This window comes from Antechinus flavipes, chromosome 2, assembly GCF_016432865.1.
Source record: "Antechinus flavipes isolate AdamAnt ecotype Samford, QLD, Australia chromosome 2, AdamAnt_v2, whole genome shotgun sequence".
NCBI classification, from domain to species: Eukaryota; Metazoa; Chordata; class Mammalia; order Dasyuromorphia; family Dasyuridae; genus Antechinus; species Antechinus flavipes.
The window spans coordinates 532,857,164-532,882,944 of NC_067399.1; the positions used below are offsets into that span (position 1 = coordinate 532,857,164).

General features: G+C 35.1%; 1 protein-coding gene across 1 annotated transcript in view; it reads right to left on the bottom strand.

Annotated features, from left to right (window-relative positions):
• Positions 1 to 1,117: 1,117 nt before the first annotated feature.
• THSD4 (thrombospondin type 1 domain containing 4) overlaps positions 1,118 to 25,781 on the bottom strand; it is a 174,119-nt gene continuing 149,455 nt past the window's right edge. Inside the window, exons 10-12 of the mRNA XM_051973790.1 lie at positions 7,377 to 7,556; positions 3,191 to 3,335; positions 1,118 to 1,410 (exon numbers count right to left, since the gene is read on the bottom strand). Coding sequence (XP_051829750.1) covers positions 1,268 to 1,410; positions 3,191 to 3,335; positions 7,377 to 7,556 — 468 coding nt within the window. The 3' untranslated portion in view covers positions 1,118 to 1,267. The remainder of the gene's footprint in view (positions 1,411 to 3,190; positions 3,336 to 7,376; positions 7,557 to 25,781) is intronic.

Genomic DNA, 25,781 nt, shown 5'->3' on the forward strand with positions numbered 1-25,781 from the left:
TTGAATAGGATCACAGGACCACATAGGTTTACAATTGGGTATACTGAGGCCCAGAGAGGTCAAGTTCACATATATAGTCAAGTGACAGAGGCAGGATTTCAGTTTTGCCTCCCTGAATCTCTATTTCTTCATCTAAATGGAATCAATATTGTTTGTATTGTGTCACAGGAGGGTTATGAAGAGTTCATTCTCTAAGGTGTTCTATAAAGTAGAGTGATGGAAAGAAGCTTAAATTTGGAGTCAGTGAACATCAGTTCAAACTCTGCCTTGGCAACTGTACTAGTTGCATGACTTCAAGGGAATTGCTTCAACTCCTGGGCTAAGGTCTTCTTATTTGCAAGATGAGAAGAGTATAACAGATGTATTCTAAGATTCTCCTTAGCTTTAGAATCTATTTTTGAGCACAAAATAAAATTGTGCCATTAATAAGTGGGACACAGAAAAAAGATTCCTAGGTGGGAGTGGGGCTGGGGAATATGTGGATAAAAGGTGGATAAGTGGAGAGTGAAAATTTCAACCAATCAAATCCCAAATCCCTATTACTTCATTGACAAAGCCCTAAGAGAACCATGATTTAAGAGAAAGAACACTAATTGGTCAGTTTTTAAGGACAGAATATTAGAAAATGAAGATTTGGGGAGAGAATTATCAACCTCTTCTCATATTCTCATACTCTAGGTGGGATATTTCATGGCATTTGGTATTTTATATCCTGGTGAAAAGATATCTGGTTATTTAGCATCTTGGCCATCTGATGACCTGAGTAGGGTATGTGATCCTTGGTAAGGCAAAATAGAAAGTAGGCACATGCAAGCTGAGATAAAAGTAAGGAAAGGCTGTGTGTCCTTCTGGAAAGTTAAAGAGACTGATGAACACAAAATCACTTCTCCCAGGTCCTATCTTTAGTTCACTAATTTTTAGATCCCCAAACACTAAGTCACAAAATATTTGATCAACATACTATCTGTCTGGAATGTGGCAGGGTAACAGCTTGGCTGCATGTTTCTCATGAGGGCCTCTGGCTGATGCTGGCACACAGGATAAGATTAATCAGTGGGACGGTTCGAATGAGAATGCATCACTTGAGAGCATCATTTCCACCCCTAACATACACCTAGATACCCCTTTCCCATTTTATTTAATTGAAGGGATATGATTAAATTGTATTTGTGGGGTTCCTACCTACCCAACCCCGGCAGAGCCTGTTGAGGGTACCCACAACAACACTGCTTACATCTGTCCAGTCCCACAGTAACTAGGATGGATATTATCTCCGCCCTGCAAAACTCGACTGTCTATTGGCCACTCTTGTACAGGATGCACAGCAGGCGGTCTTGTAATAGGTGTACACACAGAGCCGGGCCTGGACCACCACATTGCAGTTGTAATATTTGTCTTTGCAGTTTTCATCTGCAGTGAAAGAGAGAAACATTTCAATAAACATTCTCCTCCCAAATTTCTGAGTCTTTTTGCTAACTAAGTTCCAGTTGAAATACTAGGCCTTCCTATGTATCTTAAGTATCTTGGTACTTAAATGGTAGAGCTGAGACCACCCTGATATATCCCTTTTTTCTAGCCTTTAATGTTTTCTGGAGGACTGCCAACTTTGACTTCCAAATAAGTGAAACAATGTAAGAAAGGGGGTGAACACCAACTTTGTTTGCACTTCAAGTAGGTGGGCCAGAGTCCTGAAAATATATTCTTCATGCTCAAAGTGAGTGCATCAACTGCCATCAAAGGCATTTCCAATGAGCCTCCAGGCATAAGGCAACAGATTAGAAATTAGATTGAGGGAAAAAAGTAGTGCAATCTCTTGGCCGAAGATTGATTTAAGCTAATCAAATCCCTTGCACGTTAAGGTCAAATTTTGTGAATTTTTGTAATATATATTGAATTTGTGCTATGAAAATGATTTTTAAGAAGGCCAATGCCCTATAACAGAGAGATCACTGGCTCTTCTAGAATCAGTAGGACTTAGATTCAAGCAAGTCCTATTTCTATTACAAACTAATTGTGATATGTTTGTGTATGCACACATATATCCATGTTTCTATATGTGTGCATCTGTGTGCATATACACATATATTTATACATATATGTATATTGTACATATTTTTATCTATCTATTTGAGTCTATTGCCCATGTAACTGACAGAAGAAGAGATTTAAATGTGGTTACCAAATGTTTGTTACTAGGCCTTTCTTCCCCAAGTCTAGCCTTCTTTAATCAAACTGTCTTTCTATACACTTGAAAATATTCATGATTCTGTTGGAGTTGGTAATATCTCTGCTGAACCTCTAGATTTTCATATATACTCTTCTTGAATTGTTCCAGTTAAAGAAAGTAAACTTCTAGTGACATGCATCTGAACTGAGCAAAATCATTTTTCTTTGATAGACACATGGGACTGTACTCAAGATTTTACACCTTAGTAAGGTCTTTCAAGGTCTCCTCACACTTGAATGAATAAATGAAAACATACTTATTAAATGCCTATTATGTAGGCATTTGAGAACCCACAGGTTCCTTTACTCCATGATGTTATCAGAAGAATAGAAATGAAATCTGTGTATCTGTCATCTATATAAATAGATATATTGAAACTCTAAAATATAGAATTTTGGAAAAAGAGATTCAAATTGCTAATGATACATTTATGAGTCAAGTGAAGGTCATATTAAAGAAACTAAAGAAAGAACAAAGGAATAAAACTGTGCTGGTCACAGGTCATTTAACATAATTCATTGAATATGAAGAAAAATGATAAACTGCCGAAAAGAGAAATCTTAATCTGTCATTAGCTTTTTTTTTGCATTCAGAAGAGTAGCTAGACAGGGCAAATCTTGAGAGCAGGTATAGGTGATTACCTAAACATTATCTCCCAACCAGGTTACTGTGGCTTGGGGTTTTCATCATCAGAATTATTAAATGAGTGGACCAAAAAAATAATAAAAAGGCATTGTCTCTAGAAGGCTTTGATTAAAATATATACTTATGCCTTATAAGCACCCATTAGAATTTCTTTTCTAGTTTTATTTCTAGGTTCAAGGCTGGGACACTTAAATATACCTTCTTCCTATTCAGCTTTTCTTTCTCTTCTTAATAGAAGACATGACAATACTTAAGGAATCTGAATACTTTCTCCTCTAAATGGAAGAAGGGGGTTCAAACACCAGGATTTCAACTCACCAATTTCAGGGACACAATCCTGAGGATTGCAAGATTCTTTCTCTTCTGGTTTATATTGAGGGTCACAGTGGTTACTGGGTGTCATGTCATCTGAGAGACATCGAACCTCTCGTACCCGGAATCCTCCTTGGCAACTTTTGGAGCACTGAAAGGAATGAGGGAAGACAGAAGAAGTTAGGGTGCCATAGTTTTAAATAATTCATTATCTCTAAAATACTTGGTGGGATGGTGGTAATGGGAAGGCTTATCTAGTTTATAGTTTTTCATCTTAGCGGCGTTTGTATAGGAACTGCTTGTTTTTTTTTTTTTTTTAATCCCATAACCAGTTGGACATAAAAGATACTTAATAAATATTTGTCAAATTAAATAGTTGTCTCGAATGTGTATGTGTTTGCATACATATACAGTTCTAATTAATGTGAAAAAATATATATAATGTAATGATGAAAATGTTTCCATGGGGTCATGCTTATGCAGCTAAACATTGTTTGCTAATTCTCTGTGATTTTGAAGGCACCTTACATTATTGTTGAGGAGAAAAATCAAAGTCCCTTGCTATACCTCATATTTTTTGTTCTTAGAGGGAAAATCACTTATTTATATCCTCATTGATTTATGCTTATAGGACACACTTATTTTTTAAAATTCAGATCAAATGCTCATGGTTAAAGCACCACTCCCCACCCAGTGGCAACTTGCTCAAATTGCAGACATTGTAGTTGATAGGGAAGAACCTCAGAAACAGGAATTCTTAACTATTTTTGTGGACCAGGGACTCTTTGTTGGTATAATGAAGATTGACATATAGACTGCTGAATCTAATGAAAAACCTCTTGGGTCTTAGACAAAGAATCCCTACTCTATATAGTTTGAAACAATCCAGTGTACACCTGTAGCAGACAGGGATACCTACTACATTAAATAGCTCAGCAATCATAGGAACACTGAAACCCTATCAGTATTCATTCTCAGCTTATTGTGTTTTTCAACATAATAGATGTTTCATGGCTTTTTCAAGAGGTCAAAAAGATAACAGAATTTAGAGTTGCAAAGAATCCTCAGTTATAGGCCAATTATTTCAGTTTGTAGATGAGGAAATGGAGTTTCAGAGAGGGAAAATTAATTGGCCAAAGTTATGCAAGTAAATGGAACAGTTGAAATTTGAACTCAGATATTATATCTCTAAATCTAGTACTCTTTCTGTGGTATCCTTCTGACTAACATCAGAAACACATATTAAAAAGAAATGTTTTTTTAGAATGAGTTTGGTTCAATAGGATTTACTAGTTTGATCAAAAGAAAGTATAGGGATGACTATACATTTTTAAAACACAAACCAATTTGACTTCTTAAGGGAAAAAAAATTCTTTAGGATAGATTTATAAGTTACCAACCCTGGTTCATTTAATTCAACCCTAATATTCATTAGAATATTCATTTAGTAAGAATATTCATTACTGGGGTAGCGAGGTAGGTCAGTAGATAAAGCACTGGACCTTAAGAGGACCTGAGTTCAAATGTGGACTCAGATACTTAACACATTAGCTGCATGATCCTGGGCAAGTCATTCAATCCTAATTGCCTCAAAAACAAAACTAAACAATAAAAAAGAAAGAATATTCATTGATGTACTCCTTTGGTTCTGTTGAGCTCTTGTGACTACTTTAGCAAAAAGAATTAAATTACTTAATAACAGTTATAAAGAGATATATCCCACCAGCTAGAGGTGTTTAAATGACTTAGATTATGTTTCCTATAAGAACTATGGAATCCATGTTGAAGAAACAGGAATTGGAGATCTGATTTTAACTCTCCTTTCTTCTACTTAGTTTGGACAACAATAATTTTTAGTAGTGCAAAAACTTTAATTGTGTTATTTCATTTGATTCTCACAGTGTTGCTGTGAGATTACTATTTTTTTTCTTTTTTTGGCAGATGAACAAACAAGATTAAGTGCTCAAAATTTTATAATCATATGTGTTTTTTGAATTCAGGTGGGACTGCCTTCAATCTCAGAACTCTCTGCATTGCATTATACTACCTGCTTGCCCAAGTTATTTAACTTTAGTAGGGAGTTGGACTACATGTTCTAATTTTTGCACAGTCTGTCAACATAGGAATCAAGGATGGCTGCACACATCAGATCCACAGCCCCTTAGGTTAATACTTATTGTTTTTGGATGGGAATTGCTGCCAGTTTCAGGATTTCTATACCTCAACACATCTTTTCTTTCCTTAACACTCCACTGCAGACCTGACAATCATGAATGTGATTTGAATCATTTGGGAACCTATTTATATTTTTAGCTTTATTAGTTCATGACTATATGGAACTCTTTTAAGTTTATTATTCCTATATTACAGTAATCCTTTCTTTCATTTTGCCCTAATCTTATCTTTCTTTAAAGTTCAAAGAGTACCATTTACTTCTGGTATCATGGGATTTAATTTAAGGAAAAATAGTCTCCTTTATCTGATTCATTTTTTTAAAGACTTTAAAGACTTTTAAAAAGATTTTTAAAGACTTTAAAGAAGGGAATGATCACATAACTATTTTTGTCTTTGTCTTTCCAGACTGGAGTTCCTATATTCATTTGCCATTACCCCCATTCCCTTGAGTTTTCCTTCCTCCAGGTTGTCTCCAGTTCTAATATATTTCTTTCTTAAAATCTAATGATCAAAATGATCAAAATGTGTATATTGCATGTAAATATGTCATGAGAAGTGTGTCTCTAAATATTCGTGTGTACACTAAATCCTAAATGAGCCAGTCTTATTCCTAGTGTAAGCCACATATAAGGATTCTACAAAACTTTGACAGGGTGATAAAGAAGAGCATGGGGAAAGGTCTAAGACTTCAACATATGAGTTTCCTGAGAAGGGCAAAAACTAATTTATTATAAATCTCTCAGATGACAGGTTTAAAACATTAAAAATCATGATGGAAAGACACTGTGGGGTTATTCAAGCCTGACCTCTGAGAGAAGAACAAAGTAGGGCCAGAATGGTGGGGACTCACCTGAGATATAGTTGCTGGGAGAAAGTAAACCAGCTGATGATTTTCTGGGTTTTTTTGAGCAATTATTTTTGTTAATTAAGACTAAGCTTAGTCATTTCTTCCAGCTGGAGAAATATAAATGCTATCACTGTTGTATAAATTTTAATGCCTTGGGATAAAGTCTGAATAGCCCCATCTTAATTACAGCCCTACTGTGCACAATGTGGTGAATATTTTCTGTTTTGTTTGAAACAACCTTTCTGATAATCTTAAATGTGTGACTGGCTAGAGCTGCAATATTTAAATATTTATCAGGCTTTTCTTTTTTCTAGATTATAACTGATCTCTCTGAGCCCATCATTCTATAAACATAGTTTGGAGTTTCTTCACCAAAATTCTGTATTTCCCTGTGTTGAGCCCCTGTCATTTGACTGCCACGCACACAGCCACGGGTTTTATCTCCATTGGCTCAGAACTCATAAGTTTGTCTCATTCTGTTTTCTGTTAACCAGATGGCTGAGCAACAATGTTGTTTCTGAGCACCTTGCAAATATTAACATCATCAAATTCCATTTCCCAGAAGGAGAGAAAATGTCCTTCACATCAAACACAGGCTTTCAGTCTGCTTCCGGGCTGATGTGTTAAACACTTGAAGGATTGTTACAGAGGGGGACAAGCAGTATTTGGCTTCTCTGAAGCTTTTCCTGAATGTTATAAAACTTTCTGAGGCGCCCTGAGATTGACCTCATTGATTATAAATCTTGGCTGGCAAACTTCTATTTCAATGATTTCACAGAACAAATATCTGAATATCCGTTTTCTGCCTTTTTAAATTGGAGAAAATGAGTTCCTTAAGACTTGATATATGTCTAGTCTACATCATGTATTTCCTTAAGGTGAATGGATGTTTGGATGAAGTGTTTGAAAATGTATTGCTCCATGTGCACAAATAGAGTTACTCAATATTTTCTTAAATTAGCATTTTTCCCTAGATCCTATTTAAATAGAACTCTCTGCTCTGGTTTCAAGATTTTAGAAAGTGGGATCAAACCATACATCTGGCCTCTACAACAGGTTAATCCAAGGCATTGATATACCACATATTCTTCCAGAGAGGAAGTGTGTAATGTAGGGAGAGAGAAAAATATAATCATTAAAATAAATAACATAAAAGAGACAATGACTCACCACACTCCATTCTGTACTAAACCATTTAGCACCACAGGGTTTGAGGTAGCAGGATTGCTGACTGGGAGGTCTTTCTAAGTACGAACATTCATGTGGGTCCAACACATTAAAGGTATCCGGATTCTTCTTGATACAAATCACTTCCCTCTGTTGGGTGCCTCTTCCACATTCAATTGAGCACTACAAAAAGAATGGATACCACAGGATGAGGAGCATTGGCTCAGATCACATATTGTTTGCAGAGGGTGGCTAAGTTTCTCCACCAAATGCTGCATAAGAGAAAAAGGCTTAAACTGTATCATCATCTTTACCTTCATCACCACCATCAACATCACCTCTAGCATAGTATAGCATGTTAAAATTTACAAAGTACCATTTCATTTTATCTTCATGAAATTATCATTAAGCTACCAGTAAGCCTCTTTTTCAGATGAAGAAACTGAGGCAAGCAGAAGTTAAGTGAGTTCCCTGGAGTCATACAATTACTAAATATTTGAGGCAATATTTGAACTTGTTTCCTGTTTGGTGAGCTAAATATTGCACCATCTAGCTAAATCAGGAGTTGGTTCAGAATAAATAATACGTCCTACCAAGATAACCACTGAAGATCAGAATTGGTTATTCCAAGGATGTTGGAAGTTCCTTCATCTGTGTGCATGAAGAATGATTGCTAGGATATAAGCCGGTCAGCTGTCATTAGGGAGGAAAAGATGAGTAAGAGGCTGTGCAAATTTCTTCATAAATTCAGGGACAGTCCTGGAATTGGGGAGTGAACCAAAGAAAACAAGGAATGGGGCAGAAAAGAATGAGGAACCTGCTGTGGAAGAAGGGTTTATATCTAGCACAAGCCAGCCTGGTGATGGAGCTCAGAACTTTACAATCCTGGAACACTTATTTAGTTTTCTGTGTGTTTAAAAATTTTTAGTTTAGAGACAATAAGAAGGTTTTAAACACAAAATGTTCCATTGATCCACACTTTAAATTAAAAACCAAGAACATAAAACACCATTTAATCAATACAGCAAATAATGGAAAAGTTATACTTAACTTTTATATTTTGTTTTGGAAATTAAAAGAGAGAAGAGGAAAGCACAAACTCAAGAAGGAAAGAGATAAAAATAAATGAATGCACAGAGAGAGCAGGGCAGAGATACAGAGACCTGTAAACATGGAAAAGAAACATCTTAAGACATACAGAAAAATTAATATGAGTTAACTCCTTTGTCCTCTGTCTTTTAAGAGACTGCAAACAACAGACCTGTATTTCTTTATCCAAAACATAGATATATATTGGGAAAATCAATTCTTGGTGCTTGGAATCAAAGGATCATAGATTTTTAACTGCAAGGGACCTTAAAAGTTATCTAGTTTAATCCCATTATTTTGTAGATGAGGAAATTGAGGCCCAATAAAGTTAAGTGACTTGCCCAATATCACATATAACATAAATGATGGAATTGGGATTGAACCCAAGACAGAGAACTCCTGATCTCTCACTTAGGATCACTCTCAACTTTATTTAATTCAGACCATCATGATGTGTCGGTCCCTAATCATAATGCCTTAAGTTTCTTTTCTAAGCTTTATATGATAATTCCTCATGATCTGTGTCACAAGGGATTGACATAATAGTCCAGCAAGGATAGCACAGTGGTGACATTTATTATCATTTCAATGAACAAAGCCTAAATAAAGCATGTGTGTAATTATTTTATAGGCAGTGAAGAATTTTTATGTTTGGATCGATTCTAGAAGGGAAGAACTTAAAGTGTTTCTGTAATTAGTGGGGAGGGAACACCCACTGGCAGCAAGGGATTCAGGTTGGGAAAGCCTTCATTTAGAGGATGGGGTAAAGTGAGGAGAGATTTGGGGCAAGAAAAGCAGTTAGAAGACTACAATAGTCCAGACTAGAAGTTATGAGAATCTGAATAAGGAAAGGAATGGGAAAAATTTTACAGAGGAAGAAATGACAAGATTTGGCAACTGACTGGATATATGGGATGAGTGAGAGTGAAGAATACAGAATGGAGCCAAGGTATGAACTGAGGTGACTGAAAGGATGGTGATGGTGTTGATAGAAAAGAGGGGAACTTTGGAAGAGAATGGATTTGGGAGGAGGGAGGGAAAAAATGAGATTTGTTTGGGGTACCTGAAGTTTGAAATGCTCATGAGATTGTTCACAATGCCTAAGTAAAGCAGTAAAGGAGGGCAGGAGAGAAGAAAAAAGGGCCTAGGAAAGAGCACTGATGGTATATCTACAGTTAGGGCATTGATGTGGGTGGTATAAAGAACTTGAGAAGGAGCGTTCAGAGAGATCAGAGAATGAAAAGAGAGCATTAATATAGAAACCAAGAGAGGAGAGAGTATCAGAGAAAGAGCGGTGACCACATTCCTTTGAAGAGGTAAAGAAGGCTGAAGAATGAGAAAAGACCATTATATTTGTCAATTAAAAGATCACTTGTAATTTTAGAGAAAGCATTTTCAGTTGAGTGACAAAGTTGTCACCTATACTATAAAAGACTGAAAAGTGAAAAGAGGAAGGAGTGGTGAGTTTAGCTGTGAAAGGCGGGAGAAAGTGAAAGGTAAGGACAATAGTATTATGGGATGGAAAAATAGAATGAAAGTCTTTTAATAACAAGGGAGATTTGGGCATAATTGTGGGTATCAGAGAAGGATGCATTACTTAAGGTAAGATTAGGAGGAGAAAGGAGATGTTTGAGGAGGAGTCTATTGGAGAAGATAGGAAGCAATAGAATCATGGTAAGGAGAAGCATTTCCTTAATTTCAGCTAAAAGAAAGGAAGAAAGAATGGGGGATAATGTCAGGGAGTTTTGAGGAGAGAGATCTCACAGCAAATGGTTTGTTTCTCCATATGGTATGAGGGAAGTTTTTAGCTTCAAGAATGAGGTAGAGAGGAGGCAAACAGTGGTAGTGTATGATCCTGGAGTCAGGAAGACCTGAGTTTAAACCTGGTTTTAGACACTTAGTAGCTGTGTGACCCTGTGCAAATCACTTAATCCTGATTGCCTCAAAAAGGTGAGGTAGAGGAGAAGGTGATGAAGAAGGATGGAGGAGAGAAGACTAAGTTTGGAATAGAAGTTTTTTCTTTGTCCATCTCTCTCTGTTTTCTCATTTCTATTCATATTAGTCCTATATCAACCTTCTGCTTCATAGTCCCATGCCACCTTGCCTTTCCATTGTGCTCTTCTATTGTTAGTAAACTGCTTTTCACATTAGACCTGAATTCTTTCCTGATGTTATTCTGCATAAATTGTATGTTTTATTTTTATTTTCTAGGTATGTGTCCCCTCTACCCTCAAGAGTATATAAGCTCCTTGAAAGCAAGAAAGGTTTCCCTTTTAACTTAGTATCCCCAGAACTAGCATAGTGCTTTCATTTATAGCCAAAACTTAATGATTTTAATTTAGAAAGCTTTTAATTAAATTTTGGGCCACTGGGGATGCAATGGCATTGTTAAAAATAGTGCTACGAGAGCTGGTGAAGGGAGTAACTAAGGTTGAAGAATAAAAGGGTGAGATTCAACTGGAGAAAAGAGACAATATCAAGTACCTTCTAAGCATATTCTAAGTCCTGAAGAATTTCTGCTGGAATAAGCAATATAAAAAGACCTATTTAACAGACAAATATCACAAGAATATTCAATTATACTATACAATGAGGGCAAATATTTCTGGTTTAGACAGTAGTAGCAAACCAGTGTCACCACACTTCTGTGGGAGGAAGGATGTATGTATGTGATTGCCCCAAAACAGCAAACAAAAGGGTCAGACAAAATTTGGGTGGTACCAAAGATCCAGAGTAAGAGGCATTTCAAATTGTTAAACTGAATTCTAAGAAACTACAGATAACTAAGTAATATTGATGGAATTGGGTAAAAAAAGAAGGGAGGGGTACAATGGAGAAGATAAGTTTTAGCAGGTAATAAGTAAACAAGAATTTATTAAGCAATTTGGCATTTAAGGAGCTCTCAATATAACATTAGACAACATCCAAATAATTATGTACATTCAAGATATACACATGATAAATTGGAGATAATCTTGGAGAGAGGGAAGAATGCTAGTTTTAAAGAGGATGAGGAAAAAAAAAACTTCTTGAATAAAGTGAGATTTTAGCTGAGACTTGAAGGAAGAAGGGAGATATTAAAAGGATAAACAAGAGAATGATAACTAAGAAGGGCCAAGGAAAGACAACCCATGATTGGCAACAGCTCTCTGAAGGAAAGAAAGGGAGTATTTATGAGAAGGAAGACAACAATTGCATTCTAGATGAAACCCAAAAGCCGTAAGTAAAATTATGATTAGGGACAAGAGAGGGAAAGATGAGGATAAAACCCAAAGCCTGAGAATGGAGAAGGAAAGAGCCAGATAAAAACATGTGAATATTCAAGACCTGATAAGAAAAAAAAGTGTTTTCAATTGAGGGGACAAAGAAAAAATTTTTTTAAAGAATATAATTGTCTTTGGGCTTAAAGGATAGACAGGACTAAGCAGAAAGAGGAATGCCATATTTTGTGGTAGCTGGTAGCCTACCCTCCCAACTATTTTGGATAGGTTCTGAGAATGTAGAGGTTGTGAAATATATTATGAGATATTCTTCTTAATTAAATCATATAGTAGAAAGAGCTGAAATGGGAGAGGAATATGTTTGGCTAAGAAGTCATCTCAAAGGAGAACCAGAAAATCTTGGTTCTAGTGTCCACTTTGACATCTAGTTGTATGACCTTGGACAAATCACTTAAGAGAAATTTAGTTTCTTTATCACAAAAAGGGAAGATTAGATGATTAGTAATTTTTTTTTACTAGATCTAAAAATTTGTGATTGTACAAATGTGATAAAAGGGAAAAGTTTAGAGCACAACAGATCTGTTCTCTTTCCAGGATGCTACAGTGCTGAGAAATAATGCAAAAAAAGGGAGAAGTTTGAAAATACTATTAAAAATTGAATATTACAGCAGTACAACTCAGAAAGGATTATGTATCCTAACAGAAAATGGAAGCATTGATAGAAACAAGGAAGAAGTTAAGGCAAAAATAGTAAAAACAAACAAAGCAGAAGAGCAAAGGAGACTAAACAAATTGGATGACAGAAGAGACAAGTAGACAAAAACAAAAATACTGCCAATTACAACAGGAAAAATAGAGGAAAGATAAGTTTGAAGGACAAAATGAATAAAGAACCTAGGGAAAGAAAGACAATATAGTTAACATTTTAGGGAACAAATTATACCACTGGAAAGAAATAAAACTTGGAAAGAGTCTTTAGTGATTTGGAAATTCTAGGTAGGAGATAACACTCAGGAACCCATATAGTATTTTAAGTTCTTAATTATGGTTGCATGCTGTGCTGGTTGCTTTTCTGGTGCCTTTCTGGAATTTCATAAATGCATTTTATGAAAACTGGAGAGAACTTTTGTCAGAATATTTGGCAATCTGATTAAAGTAACTTTAAGCTGAAGTTTGAGAAGGGAGAAAAAATTCCTAGATTACATAGTAAAACTGGGCATTACTGAGAACAAATCATGTAACGAGGAAGGAATGGAAACAACAGAAGAGAAAATAAAGTATTTCTCAGGAGAAAAAAACAAGGAAGGATATGGGAAATAGTAGATATGGCCTTAAATGACTATGTACCAATGAATAGAATATGGATAACAAAAGTGAATATGAAATTTTAACACAGGTATCATTTAAGACTTGATAAGATAATGAAAGGATACATTTCCAATCAAAAGTATGGAGATTAGCATAAAATATTTAAAAAGGCATATGCCTGGATTAAAAAATAAATTGTTATAAAAAAAACGCATGATAGGAAAAGATAAAGTGGTCATGGTTAAGGACCACTCCTAAGTGTGGAGGGCAGGTCAGTTCTCCAAAAGTCCTCACAGCTGTGAATCATAACAACCCTGAAGGAATTGCAAATCAGCCTTTAGTGACACAGATGTTGCTTGTGAATTGGGAATGGAATAAATCGGAGGCAAGAAGGAAGAGGAGAGAGGTTAGAGAACGCAACTGCCTCTCAGTCTCCTTGTATCATCATCATCATCATCATCATCATCATCATCATCCTCTCACATGAAGGGATCCATTCTGCTGCTGTGAGTTGGATCCCTAGCAGCCTCTGGCAGGTGGCTCCCTTAACATCCAGCAGCCGCTAGCAGGTTGCTCCTGTAACAGTCAGGGGGGCAAGGGATTACAAATAAAGAGTGAGACTGTTCTACTGGTCTCTATGCCTCTGTTAGGAGAAATGAAGGAGGGCCTACAGTACGCTGGGTGGGCTCTTTGTTGATAAACTTATAGGAGGATAGGGACAATAATGGACTATAATACACAACCATTGATTAAAACAGTCAAATATATGATATCACAGATAATTGGAGTATACTCCTCTAATCAAATTCATGAACCTGAGAAGAAATTTACGGTGAAGTATATGGGAGTTAAAAAAATATTGAAACAGTGCATATCATTATGGAATATGCTTAAAATTGCCCAGTTATGGGCAGCAGGATATGGAAAGTTCAGTTCTGGGAAGAATATGAATGGAGTCTTTCTTTACTAATTACAAATTGACACAAAGGCCAGATGTAAAAGTTTTGGGGGCTATAGTTATCTAGATAATTACTGTCTTATCCTTAACATGATGAGGGGATGAATTCTTGACTTGTGTTGCTGACAGTTTCCTCTTCGGGAAAGTAGAGAAAACAGAGGAATTGCTACTCTGGTTTTAATTCTGTCCAACATGGCAGAAATATCAAGAGACATTTCTTATGTGTGATGATATGAAGTGACAGGTACCTTGGGAAAAAGTGACCATATATCATTTTAGAATTTGTGACAGCAAAGGAGAAGAATTCTGGCAAAGTCAAATCTTTTTTTTTTTTTTCTTCCAGTTTTCAAGAAAGGAGATCATTCTTTTTTGTTAATTTATATATTTTTCCATTATAAATTTATGTACTACAAAAAAAAGAGAAACTAATAAATGTTACATTCAATATCAATTCAATTTCCTTCAGATCTTTGTTAATGTACATATGTATATGTATTCATAGTCACAAAAAAACATAGTCGATTACTTTTTAACTGAACATTTCTTCATATTGACTTCTATACATTTCCTCCCATCCCCATTAAACACCTATGTAATCAGTATTCTAACTTGTCCGTGTCCATGGTAGCATGGCATTGGAGAGCCAGGAAGGTGTAGGTTTAACACCTGCTTCTGACGCTATTGGTCATGTCATCCTGGGCATATCTCTTAATCCCTCAGTGCTCTGGGCTAGTATTCAAACTTGAGACCCAGGAGTCCAAAATACTTGAAAAACTCTGGAATCCAGCTTGAACTAGATTAAAATTTAGTGGGAAATTTTTACAAAGATAAATTAAAATACATTAGAAAATAGATAATGTTAACTTCTGGTTTCCTAAGTCCACATGTGACAGGAATCTGTTTCTATTTGGGTTTAGCAATACTGCAACTAAACAATCGTCTAATACAGAGGTTCTTAATCTTTTTCATGTTATAAGTTCCTTTGGAAGTCTATTAAATTCTATGAACTCCTCAGAATACTTTTTATAATGCTTTAAAGAAAATGCATAGTATTCCAAAGGAAGCCAATTAGACAAATGGAATAATCAAAAATGGTATTTTGTTTTATTTAAATTAGGGACCCTCAGTTCAAGCCCACCTGTTTTAAATCTGTAAGTTGCAGAGGAAGAGCTGATTTACATTAATAAAGGGAATTTCCTCATCAAGGATTCTCCTTTATCAGTATAATTATAGTACTGGTGCCTCTGTCCTATTATAATGTAGTTTACCTGGCCATTTCTTTACTACTGAGAATTTGGAATATTTTCCATTTTTTGTGGATTGTAAAAATTTTAGAAAGAAAATTTCAGTGAGTTAATGGGAAAAATATGAATGGTCCCTTAATAGGCAGGGATTCTAAAGTGGAATATGATTGAAGAAGGCTGGAATAATCTAAAAAAGGTGAAATTATGAATATATTACACAAATGAAAAAGGAAAGAAAAAAAGGGTGTCAGTGTGGCTGCACAAGGAGTTCTCTGAGGAAATGATGTTAGATAGAAGCTAAAGTATGTAACTAAGGAAGATCATAAGATCAGCATGAATCTATTAAAAACAAAAAAAGTTTGTCAAAGACTGAAGCTCAGAAAAGACACGACAATTACCAAAAAGTGCTAAAAACAAAAATGCCTTTGTAAATATATATTGTCATAAAATGAAGAACAAATGGATAGGCCTGTTGCTTATGGTAGATGTATGACAAGAAAGAAAGTAAAACCATTCCATTTTGGTGCTGCCTTTTCTATCAAGAAGATTTTTTAAAGTGATACAAATGAAATAAATCTGATTAAAAGGTAATTGAAGCTGAAGATGAAGGATATAATAAAAGCAGCTACAGAAGATACTTTAAATGAATTCAAGATTCTAGTCACAGATTAATTTTATCTCTTGCTACTGAAGAAAGTAGAGATTTGATTCCAGAATCAGTGTTCCCATACTTTGAGAAAAAAGTGAAGAATTGTTAAGTGACAGAAAACTAAGGAGAATATAGTATCGATGAACAACAACTGAATAAGGATTATAATTATTTTTAAATGGAAGAGGGGGAAGGGAAAATTTCAGAAAAAAATAGCCTTAGTTTGACATTGTTGCCCAGGAAAATTTTAGAATGCATTATATAAAATAGAGTTCATGAAAAATTAAGGGAGGGGAAGAGGTGGCTAATGACTCAGAGTTATTATGAATTCACTAAGAATAAGTCAGGCCAAATCAAAGCCATTTTCTCCTCCTACCGTTTAAAAATATAATTAATAGATTTTTTAGTTATTGGAGTGTTTTAGAAATAGTATGACTCAATTCTAGTATGCCATTGGACAGTTTATCTCATTTGATCCTTATAAGAAGCCTGTGAGCATTTTTATACTCAATTTATCCCCATATTAGAAATGAGGAAATTGAGGATAAGGGACATTGTGGCTTGCCCATAATCACAAAGTTGATAAAAATCAAAGGACATATTTAAATATGGGTCTTTTTTGACCTAAAGTACAATATTCACTGTTTCCATTTTACCAAGATATCTTTTTTATTTCCTTATGGAGGTAATTGAAAAATGTCAACTGGCTGATGATGTAATTATGAAGATTGAAATTCCTATCCCTGAGAAGTTTTCAAAGGGTGGCTACCCCATCTATTTTTTTCAAAGAAAAATAATAATCCTGCATTATGAGGAATAGTGTACAGATTTAATGAAAAAAAAATAAAGATGTATGGAAGGAGGATTATTTCAAGAGCTAGAGGTATGTAGAAATTGTAGTAAAAGTCTTACTTATGAGTACATTGAAAAAAAAACCCAAGGGTCTTGGAGTACATATCCTGGCTCTTCTGCTTCCTAGCTATGTAATCTCAGACAAATCAGTTAGGATCTTTGATCTCCAGATCTCTTAAAAAATGATGGAGTTGGACTAGGATCAGTGGTGTTAAGCTAAAATAGAAACAGATTCCAGGGGACTGCATATTGACTTGCTGTTAAGTCATTCAGGTATGTCCAAATGTTTGTGACTCATTTGGTAAACTGGAGTGGTTTGCCATTTCCTTCTCCAATATGTTCCCATGTTACAGATGATAAACTGAGGCAAATAGGAGTTAAGTGATTTGTCCAAGGTCACATAGCTAGTATGTTTAAGGTCAATTTTGAACTCAGATCTTCCTGATTCCAAGTCAAGTGCTCTTTCCACTGAGTTGCCCAGCTGTCCTCAGATATTGGCTTAGAAATTTACGTATTAACATTATCTATGTTGTATTACATTATTTACTTTATTAACTATTTTCCAATTAAATTTTAATCTGGTTCCAGGTACATGTACACATTTGACATCTGTAGATTAGATAACCAATAAAGTCCTTTCCAGTACCTGATACTATGATCCAAAAGAAAGACGTGATTTGGGAATAAAAATCACAGCCCAAGAATTAGACAATATGAATAAGCCCAAACAGAAAGTACACAGGAGTTTGCTTTCACAGCTGAATTTTATAAAGCTCTTAAGAGCTATTTAAGTAAATTCTGGCAACTGTGTTTAGTAAAATATTGAGAAATGACCAAGTGGAGAAATGGCTTTATATCTCTATTTATAACTCCTGCTATGGTCTGTTTAAATGTATTTCAAAAGTTATGTCCTGTGGAAAAGGGCACAATGCCTTTAAATGACTGCTGTATGTGTGAGAGACTAGACTATAAATACTATGGGGTACTACAGTTGTTTGTAGAGGTGTCCGTTTTTCAGGATGTAGAAACAAATTAATCAGTAAAACTTTAGCAGCTACAAAAGATTGAAGAAATTTAGACTTCACTAGCTAAGACTAGTCACAGATTGAGATATCCCTGTTCTCTCAAACACTCTTGCTCTGATATCATCTTTCTTCCTCCAGAGTCATGAACCTCATCTACAGCTGACCAATTCAACTATACAGGATCGTCTGTCCTTGAATCTCTTGCTCCCTTGTTCTTCTGCTATCCATGTCCTATGAAGAGTCTGATAATTGTTTATATTTGTACAGTGCTTTAAGGTTTGCAAAGCATTTTATATATATTATCTTACTAGATCTTCACAACAACTCTATGAGGTAGGTGCTATGCTATTTTAGAGATGGTGAAATTGATGCTTAGAGAATTTAAGTGATTTGCCCAGAGACACAAGTGGCAAGTACCTATGGCAGGATTAATAGCCCAGTATTCTATCTATTACTTTACCCAGCGCCATTTCTCTGATGATAACTCCATCTCTGTTCTCCATGCCTTTGCATTAGCTGTCCTTTATACCTTTATTACTTGAACCCCTTAATCCTTTCTCTCAGTTTTCCTGGGTTCATTCAAGACCCAAACTCCATCTATTCTAAGAAACCTTCACCAGTCTATTCTCCATCGCCCACTTCCATCCCAGCTGCTTCTGACTTTTCTCCTCTGAATAACTTCTGTCTGTTCAATATATCTCACTTATCTACCTAGTTGTTTATATATTTACTCTCTCTCTATATATATTCCCTATATTCTAACATTTAAACTCCTTGAGAGTAAATGTTTTTCTTGGGATTTCCTCCTTCCTCAATTCTATCTTACTGAATCTTTCTTCTTTCAAGGCTCAACACAAGTATATTCCAGAATAAAGTCTTCCCTAGATGATCTTTACCCCCAATCCCTGAATTGTCTTTGTTTTTTAAGTGCTCTAACTCTCCTTCAAATGCCTTGTGTTACATTTGTATGTATACATGCTGTATCTTCCATCTCAACCCATTCCTGACAAATAGATCATAGGAACTCCTTAATTACAGGGATTTTTAAAATTTGTTTTGGTCTTTGTATCCCTACTGAAAAACACAATACTATGCATGAAGCAGGCACTTAATCAATTAACAAATGTTTGTAGGATCAAATTGATCCTACAGTAATGATATTTTTCCACAGTTTGGTAACATCTATATTTTCTTATTTTCCTTTGTGGGGAGAAGAGAAGGTGGAAGGAAAAACATGGTCATGCAAGAGGCCACATGGTTGAATAGAAAAATTAGAAAGACCAAAAAAGGCCAATTAACAACCAGTGAAAGATCTGTGGGTGGAGAAAAGGCTCAAATTCTGAAAGGAACCTGATACCCAAGGCTTTGGATACAAATTTGATCAGGAGTCTTAGATAGATGAATTCTATGATATTCTAGCTTTAGTTTAAAGATTTAGAATATATTGTAGTTACTTAGACCTGAGGAAAATCAGGATTAGATAATACAGTTATATATTAGTAAATGAAGTGCCCCATTATGGCTAAATAGTTATATCTATCTTTCAATTGGCTTCATTGGTGATTTATAGATAATTAAAAGTTACATTTTCATATATATATATATATATACACCATACTTGTAGGGAGACCTAGCTATTTGTTCCCTGAGGCTATTAACAAAAATCATCATCTTCCATCCATGTGTACCAGGGAATAAATAGCTTTATGAATTTTGGTCTTTCAAAAGAGAAGTGATAAACTATACCACTGTATACTATCATGTCAGCTCCATCTATGGCAGTGGCTATGTAGCCAATAGTCAAAACAGAAGGAATTTTTGGGCTACAGAGAGTTCTGATGGGCATGAAGGCAGACTCAGAGCTGGCATATATGTGTATATATATATATATAATTATTCTTCTGCATTCCATATATATACATATATATGCATATATGTATATATATGTATATATATGTATATATATGTGTGTATATATATATAATTATTCTTCTGCATTCCAGTGGCTAATGAATGGTTGAAAATGTAGAGTCCTTCAGAGAGAATGGTGTGAGTGAAACCTAATTATTAGGATGGCTAATAACTAAAGATCTCACAGAGTATCATAAAGAATTTGTGGGAATGTCAGTATGGGCACAATATAAAACAGTTCAATAGGTCTTCAAAAGATTATTCTCTATGTTCATTTTTTTTGGGGGGAGAGGGAAGAAATAAAATTCCATAAATAAAATGATAGAGTTATATTGGGCTTTATCAATGGCCATTATAAAAATTTTGGGGACAGTCGCCCTATGCACACATACACAATTTCTTTTTTTTTTTGTATTAAAAATAGAGATCTGTCACTAATCTCACAGTCATTGAATCTTAGAACTGAAAGAGAATTTAGAAAGCACCTGATCCTAATCTCCCAATGTATAGAGATAGCAGCTGAGACTCAAGATAAAATCAAGAAGATAATATTAGTAAATAGTGCTTAGCACCATGTCCAGTATAAAATAGGCATTTAATAATTACTTGTTCTGTTCTTCCTTCGCTGTGGCTTGGAAGTGTCGCTAAGTCCTTAAAAATGATACCAGAGGAGCACATGTTCTGATAAATCTATCAAGATGGAAAGCTTTTAAGTACATGTTCCACTTATAGATATACATAGGCCAGCAGTTTCTCCTGCTCATGATCCCAGGGGAAGGAGCAAAAGGGCCCAGTTGGAGCAAACTCCATCTCAAAAGCAACTGGGCAGGCTGCCTCTGCCTGGCATTTGAAGCCTCTTCTAGCATGAATTATTCTTGGCTAGAATGGAAAATTACAGTGGGGTCAGATGGGCAAGAATTGGTTCAAGCTGCAGCTGTGAAAAGAGGTGGTAGAATTTAATGTTACTGGCAGAGGTACCAGACAAACAGCAGGGAGAGGGAAACATGTACCAGGCCTGGGAGACCCTCTGAGAAGGGGACAGTCAGCAGAAAAGTGGGGGGAATTTTCTGCCTTTTCTTGGCAATGTAGACAGGCAATCCAGGTGAGTTTTCCAACTTGAATAATTAGAGAACTCACAGTGGGTCACAGCAGAAATTCCAGCTGTGTGTTCAGAATGGGGAGTCTGGACCAAGGCAATATATTACATGCATCATGAACGATGATGCACTGTACTTACTGTGTTTAATTGCAGCACAATCAGGCAGCCAGCAACAAGAGAAGAGGAGAGGGAAAAAGGTTTGCCTCCTGGGTACCAGGTGGCTTTGAGGTAATATAGGCTGGGTCTGCAAAGTGTGGCAGGCACATTTTCATTTCCCCTAGCCTCTCAAATGAGACTTAGACTGGTTAAGGCTACTAATTCCTAAATGCACCTGGGAGAAAAACTATAGGAATAGATGATTTATAGCTGGAAGGGACCTGTCTTTGAGAGGCTACAGAAGTTAGTGCTAATGTGCACTCAATGCCAAAACACTCAAGAGAGTAACACCACAAGCATGTTATTACTTGATATCCAAAAGGGAATGTCAGTCTGAGTTAGGTGCTAATGCAACACAGGAGAGGCTCACACACAACTTTGTGCTCTTCTCTCCCTTTCAACACATTGCTCTTCTATAAAGTGAGGAAGGCTGGGCTAGAAGACCCGCAAACGCTCTTTCAACTCCAAATCTCTGATACACACTCATAAACCACCATGGTATAAAGAGCACTGTAACAGATGGTGAGGGAGTGACATAAGGCTTAGAAAAATTTGTTCTCTGACCAAATGGAACGTGCAGTCTAATATGTCTGAAGGGTAATTTTTGGGGGTGGAGAGGGGTAGATTCTACCTCTATGATTGCATCTATACAGAAGTCACAATATGACAACTACTGATGCAGTTCAACATTTTTACTCTTTTAGTTAAAGTTTTAAAGAGCTCTCTGGGGACCTGAAAAGTTAAGTGACTTGCCAAGAGTCCCACAGCTAATATGTGTTAAAAATAGTACTTGAAATCACTTCTCCCTGATTCTAAAGTGGGCCATAGTGTTATACTAGTAGTGGTACTAGGTTGGCTTTCAAGAAACGTGCACTGATAGCTGCCATAGACGATGATGTATAAATGCAATTGATGTATTGTTGGTGGAGTCAATCGATCCAACTATTCTGGAGAGCAATTTGGAATTATGTCCAAAGGACCATAAAACTGTGTACCCTTTGATCTAGCAGAGTCACTACTACAGGGAATACAGGGATTGTATTCCAAAGATCATAAAAGAAGAAAAGGATCCACAAAAATGTTTGTAGCAACTCTTTTTGTGATAGCAAAGAATTGGAAAATGAGTGGGTGGCCATCAACCAGGGAATGGCTGAATAAGTTAAGGTATATTAAGGTAATGGAATATTATTGTTCTGTAAGAAATGAACAGGCTGATTTCAGAAAAGTCTGGAAAGACTTGCATGAATTAACGCTGAGTGAAGTGAGCAGAACCAGGAGAACATTGTACATAGCAATGGCAAGATTGTTAGATGATCAACTATGATAGACTTAGCTCTTCTCAGCAATTCAGTGATCCAAGCAATTCCAATAAACTTTGGAAGGAAAACACCATCCACATCCCAAAAGAAAACCAAGGAGACTAAATGCAGATTGAAACATACTGTTTTCATCTTTTTTTCTTTTTCTTTTTTCTTTTCATGTGGTTTTTCTCTTGTGTTCTGATTTTTCTCTCCCAACATGACTCATATGAAAAATACATAAAAATGTACAAATATAAACTATATATAAATATAAAAATAAAAAATATAAAAAATAAAATTAAAACAAAGAAATGCAACAAAAAAGTGCATTAGAGAGATGCAGGAAAGTGTGTGAAATTTAAGGGTGGAAGATTATCAACAATCGGAGGGATCAGGAAAAAATTAATAGAGGCGTATTGAGTTGGGCTCTAAAAAGTTAGTAGGTGTTCAACAAATAGGCAGAAAGACAACATTCTAAGCTCATAAAGGTATGGATGCCAAAAGAAGCATTGATAGTAAATCTGTATACAATGGCATATGTCTATGTATAGCGTTTTACTTCTGCATTTTAGAACCTGTTTTACTCAATTACTCATTTATGAGATAAAGAGGATTAAAGCAGATGTCCCTAACCCAATACTGGATGACATCACTCTTGATGAGAAAGCTAAAGTTTAGGAAAGGACAGTGACCTACTTAAAGTCAAACAGCTTGCTAGTGGTATAAGCAATTCTAGAACAAAGATCTTCTTTATCCCTACCCACTATGCTTTTTATTGCACATCCTGCCTTTTCTCTGAGTAGATCCTCCTTAAAAGACTTATTATTTTTCTTCTTTTTATAGAACTAAAATCACTAAAGAATATTGAAAAATATATTGTATTTAACTCTATTGGTATATATATGTAATATGCCAAATAGAATGATTTTTGAAAATTTACTTAAAAATAAAAATTAATGGCCTTTTAAAATTTTCTAATTTAAAAAACAAATGTTGTTAAAATGATAATAACTTCTGAATATTAAACAATCTAAAATCCGTCTCCAGTCTTTTGCCAATTTGTGAAACACGGGAAAACTGAGAATAGAAGTCATCAAAGATGCCGCACCCCCAAGCCCATCTTATTGGCAATGCCAAGCAGATATAGAAAGAACTAATTTTCAGAAATGAAACTAAGAAAGAGAACATCTTGGAAAACAATTGTCTCCAGAGATCTTTTTCTACTTAATCTCATTTTCTGACTTCTCTTTCAGTACTTTTTTGCTTGTTCTGATCATTCTTTTTAAAAAATCATCTTCACAAATTTTATATGAATAGCATAAAGGAGGAATATTAAAAATGTTGACTTTTCATTTTAGACATAACTTTGTATTATAGTAAAATTGTGATAATATGCTTGTACTTTGTGGGGTTTCTAGCATCACAGTGAGTACTATATTTTGTCAAAGGCTTCCCCTCTCACTACATGTATTGACATAATCATATAGTTTGGAGGTATTTCTGTTTTAAGTATTCTTAGCTATACTAATTGTTTCTCTAATATTGAACCATTCTTTCAACTCTGATATAAATTCAACCTGATTATAATGAATAATTGTTTGACTATGTTTTTGCTAAGATTTTATTTAAAAGTTTTGAAATGATATTCATTAGTAATATTAACCTATGTTTCTCTTGTTTTGCTTTGAATCATTAGAACTGCATTTGATTCCCAGCTCTATCACTCACTAGCTATGTGATTAGGAGCAAATCATTTAAATTCTTTACAAATAATATGTGTACAGGGCAGCTAGATGGTGCAGTGGATAGAGCACCAGCCCTAAAGTCAGGAGGACTTAAGTTCAAATTTGGCCTCAGACAATTAACACTTCCTAGCTGTATGATCCTGGGACAGTCACTTAATCCCAATTGCCTCAGCAAAAAAAAATAAAAAATAAAAAATATAAAAAATAAAATTAAAACAAAGAAATGCAACAAAAAAGTGCATTAGAGAGATGCAGGAAAGTGTGTGAAATTTAAGGGTGGAAGATTATCAACAATCGGAGGGATCAGGAAAAAATTAATAGAGGCGTATTGAGTTGGGCTCTAAAAAGTTAGTAGGTGTTCAACAAATAGGCAGAAAGACAACATTCTAAGCTCATAAAGATATGGATGCCAAAAGAAGCATTGATAGTAAATCTGTATACAATGGCATATGTCTATGTATAGAGTTTTACTTCTGCATTTTATAACCTGTTTTACTCAATTACTCATTTATGAGATAAAGAGGATTAAAGCAGATGTCCCTAACCCAATACTGGATCACATCACTCTTGATGAGAAAGCTAAAGTTTAGGAAAGGACAGTGACCTGCTTAAAGTCAAATAGCTTGCTAGTGGTATAAGCAATTCTAGAACAAAGATCTTCTTTATCCCTACCCACTATGCTTTTTATTGCACATCCTGCCTTTTCTCTGAGTAGATCCTCCTTAAAAGACTTATTATTTTTCTTCTTTTTATAGAACTAAAATTACTAAAGAATATTGAAAAATATATTGTATTTAACTCTATTGGTATATATATGTAATATGCCAAATAGAATGATTTTTGAAAATGTACTTAAAAATAAAAATTAATGGCCTTTTAAAATTTTCTAATTTAAAAAACAAATGTTGTTAAAATGATAATAACTTCTGAATATTAAACAATCTAAAATCCGTCTCCAGTCTTTTGCCAATTTGTGAAACACGGGAAAACTGAGAATAGAAGTCATCAAAGATGCCGCACCCCCAAGCCCATCTTATTGGCAATGCCAAGCAGATATAGAAAGAACTAATTTTCAGAAATGAAACTAAGAAAGAGAACATCTTGGAAAACAATTGTCTCCAGAGATCTTTTTCTACTTAATCTCATTTTCTGACTTCTCTTTCAGTACTTTTTTGCTTGTTCTGATCATTCTTTTTAAAAAATCATCTTCACAAATTTTATATGAATAGCATAAAGGAGGAATATTAAAAATGTTGACTTTTCATTTTAGACATAACTTTGTATTATAGTAAAATTGTGATAATATGCTTGTACTTTGTGGGGTTTCTAGCATCACAGTGAGTACTATATTTTGTCAAAGGCTTCCCCTCTCACTACATGTATTGACATAATCATATAGTTTGGAGGTATTTCTGTTTTAAGTATTCTTAGCTATACTAATTGTTTCTCTAATATTGAACCATTCTTTCAACTCTGATATAAATTCAACCTGATTATAATGAATAATTGTTTGACTATGTTTTTGCTAAGATTTTATTTAAAAGTTTTGAAATGATATTCATTAGTAATATTAACCTATGTTTCTCTTGTTTTGCTTTGAATCATTAGAACTGCATTTGATTCCCAGCTCTATCACTCACTAGCTATGTGATTAGGAGCAAATCATTTAAATTCTTTACAAATAATATGTGTACAGGGCAGCTAGATGGTGCAGTGGATAGAGCACCAGCCCTAAAGTCAGGAGGACTTAAGTTCAAATTTGGCCTCAGACAATTAACACTTCCTAGCTGTATGATCCTGGGACAGTCACTTAATCCCAATTGCCTCAGCAAAAAAAAATAAAAAATAAA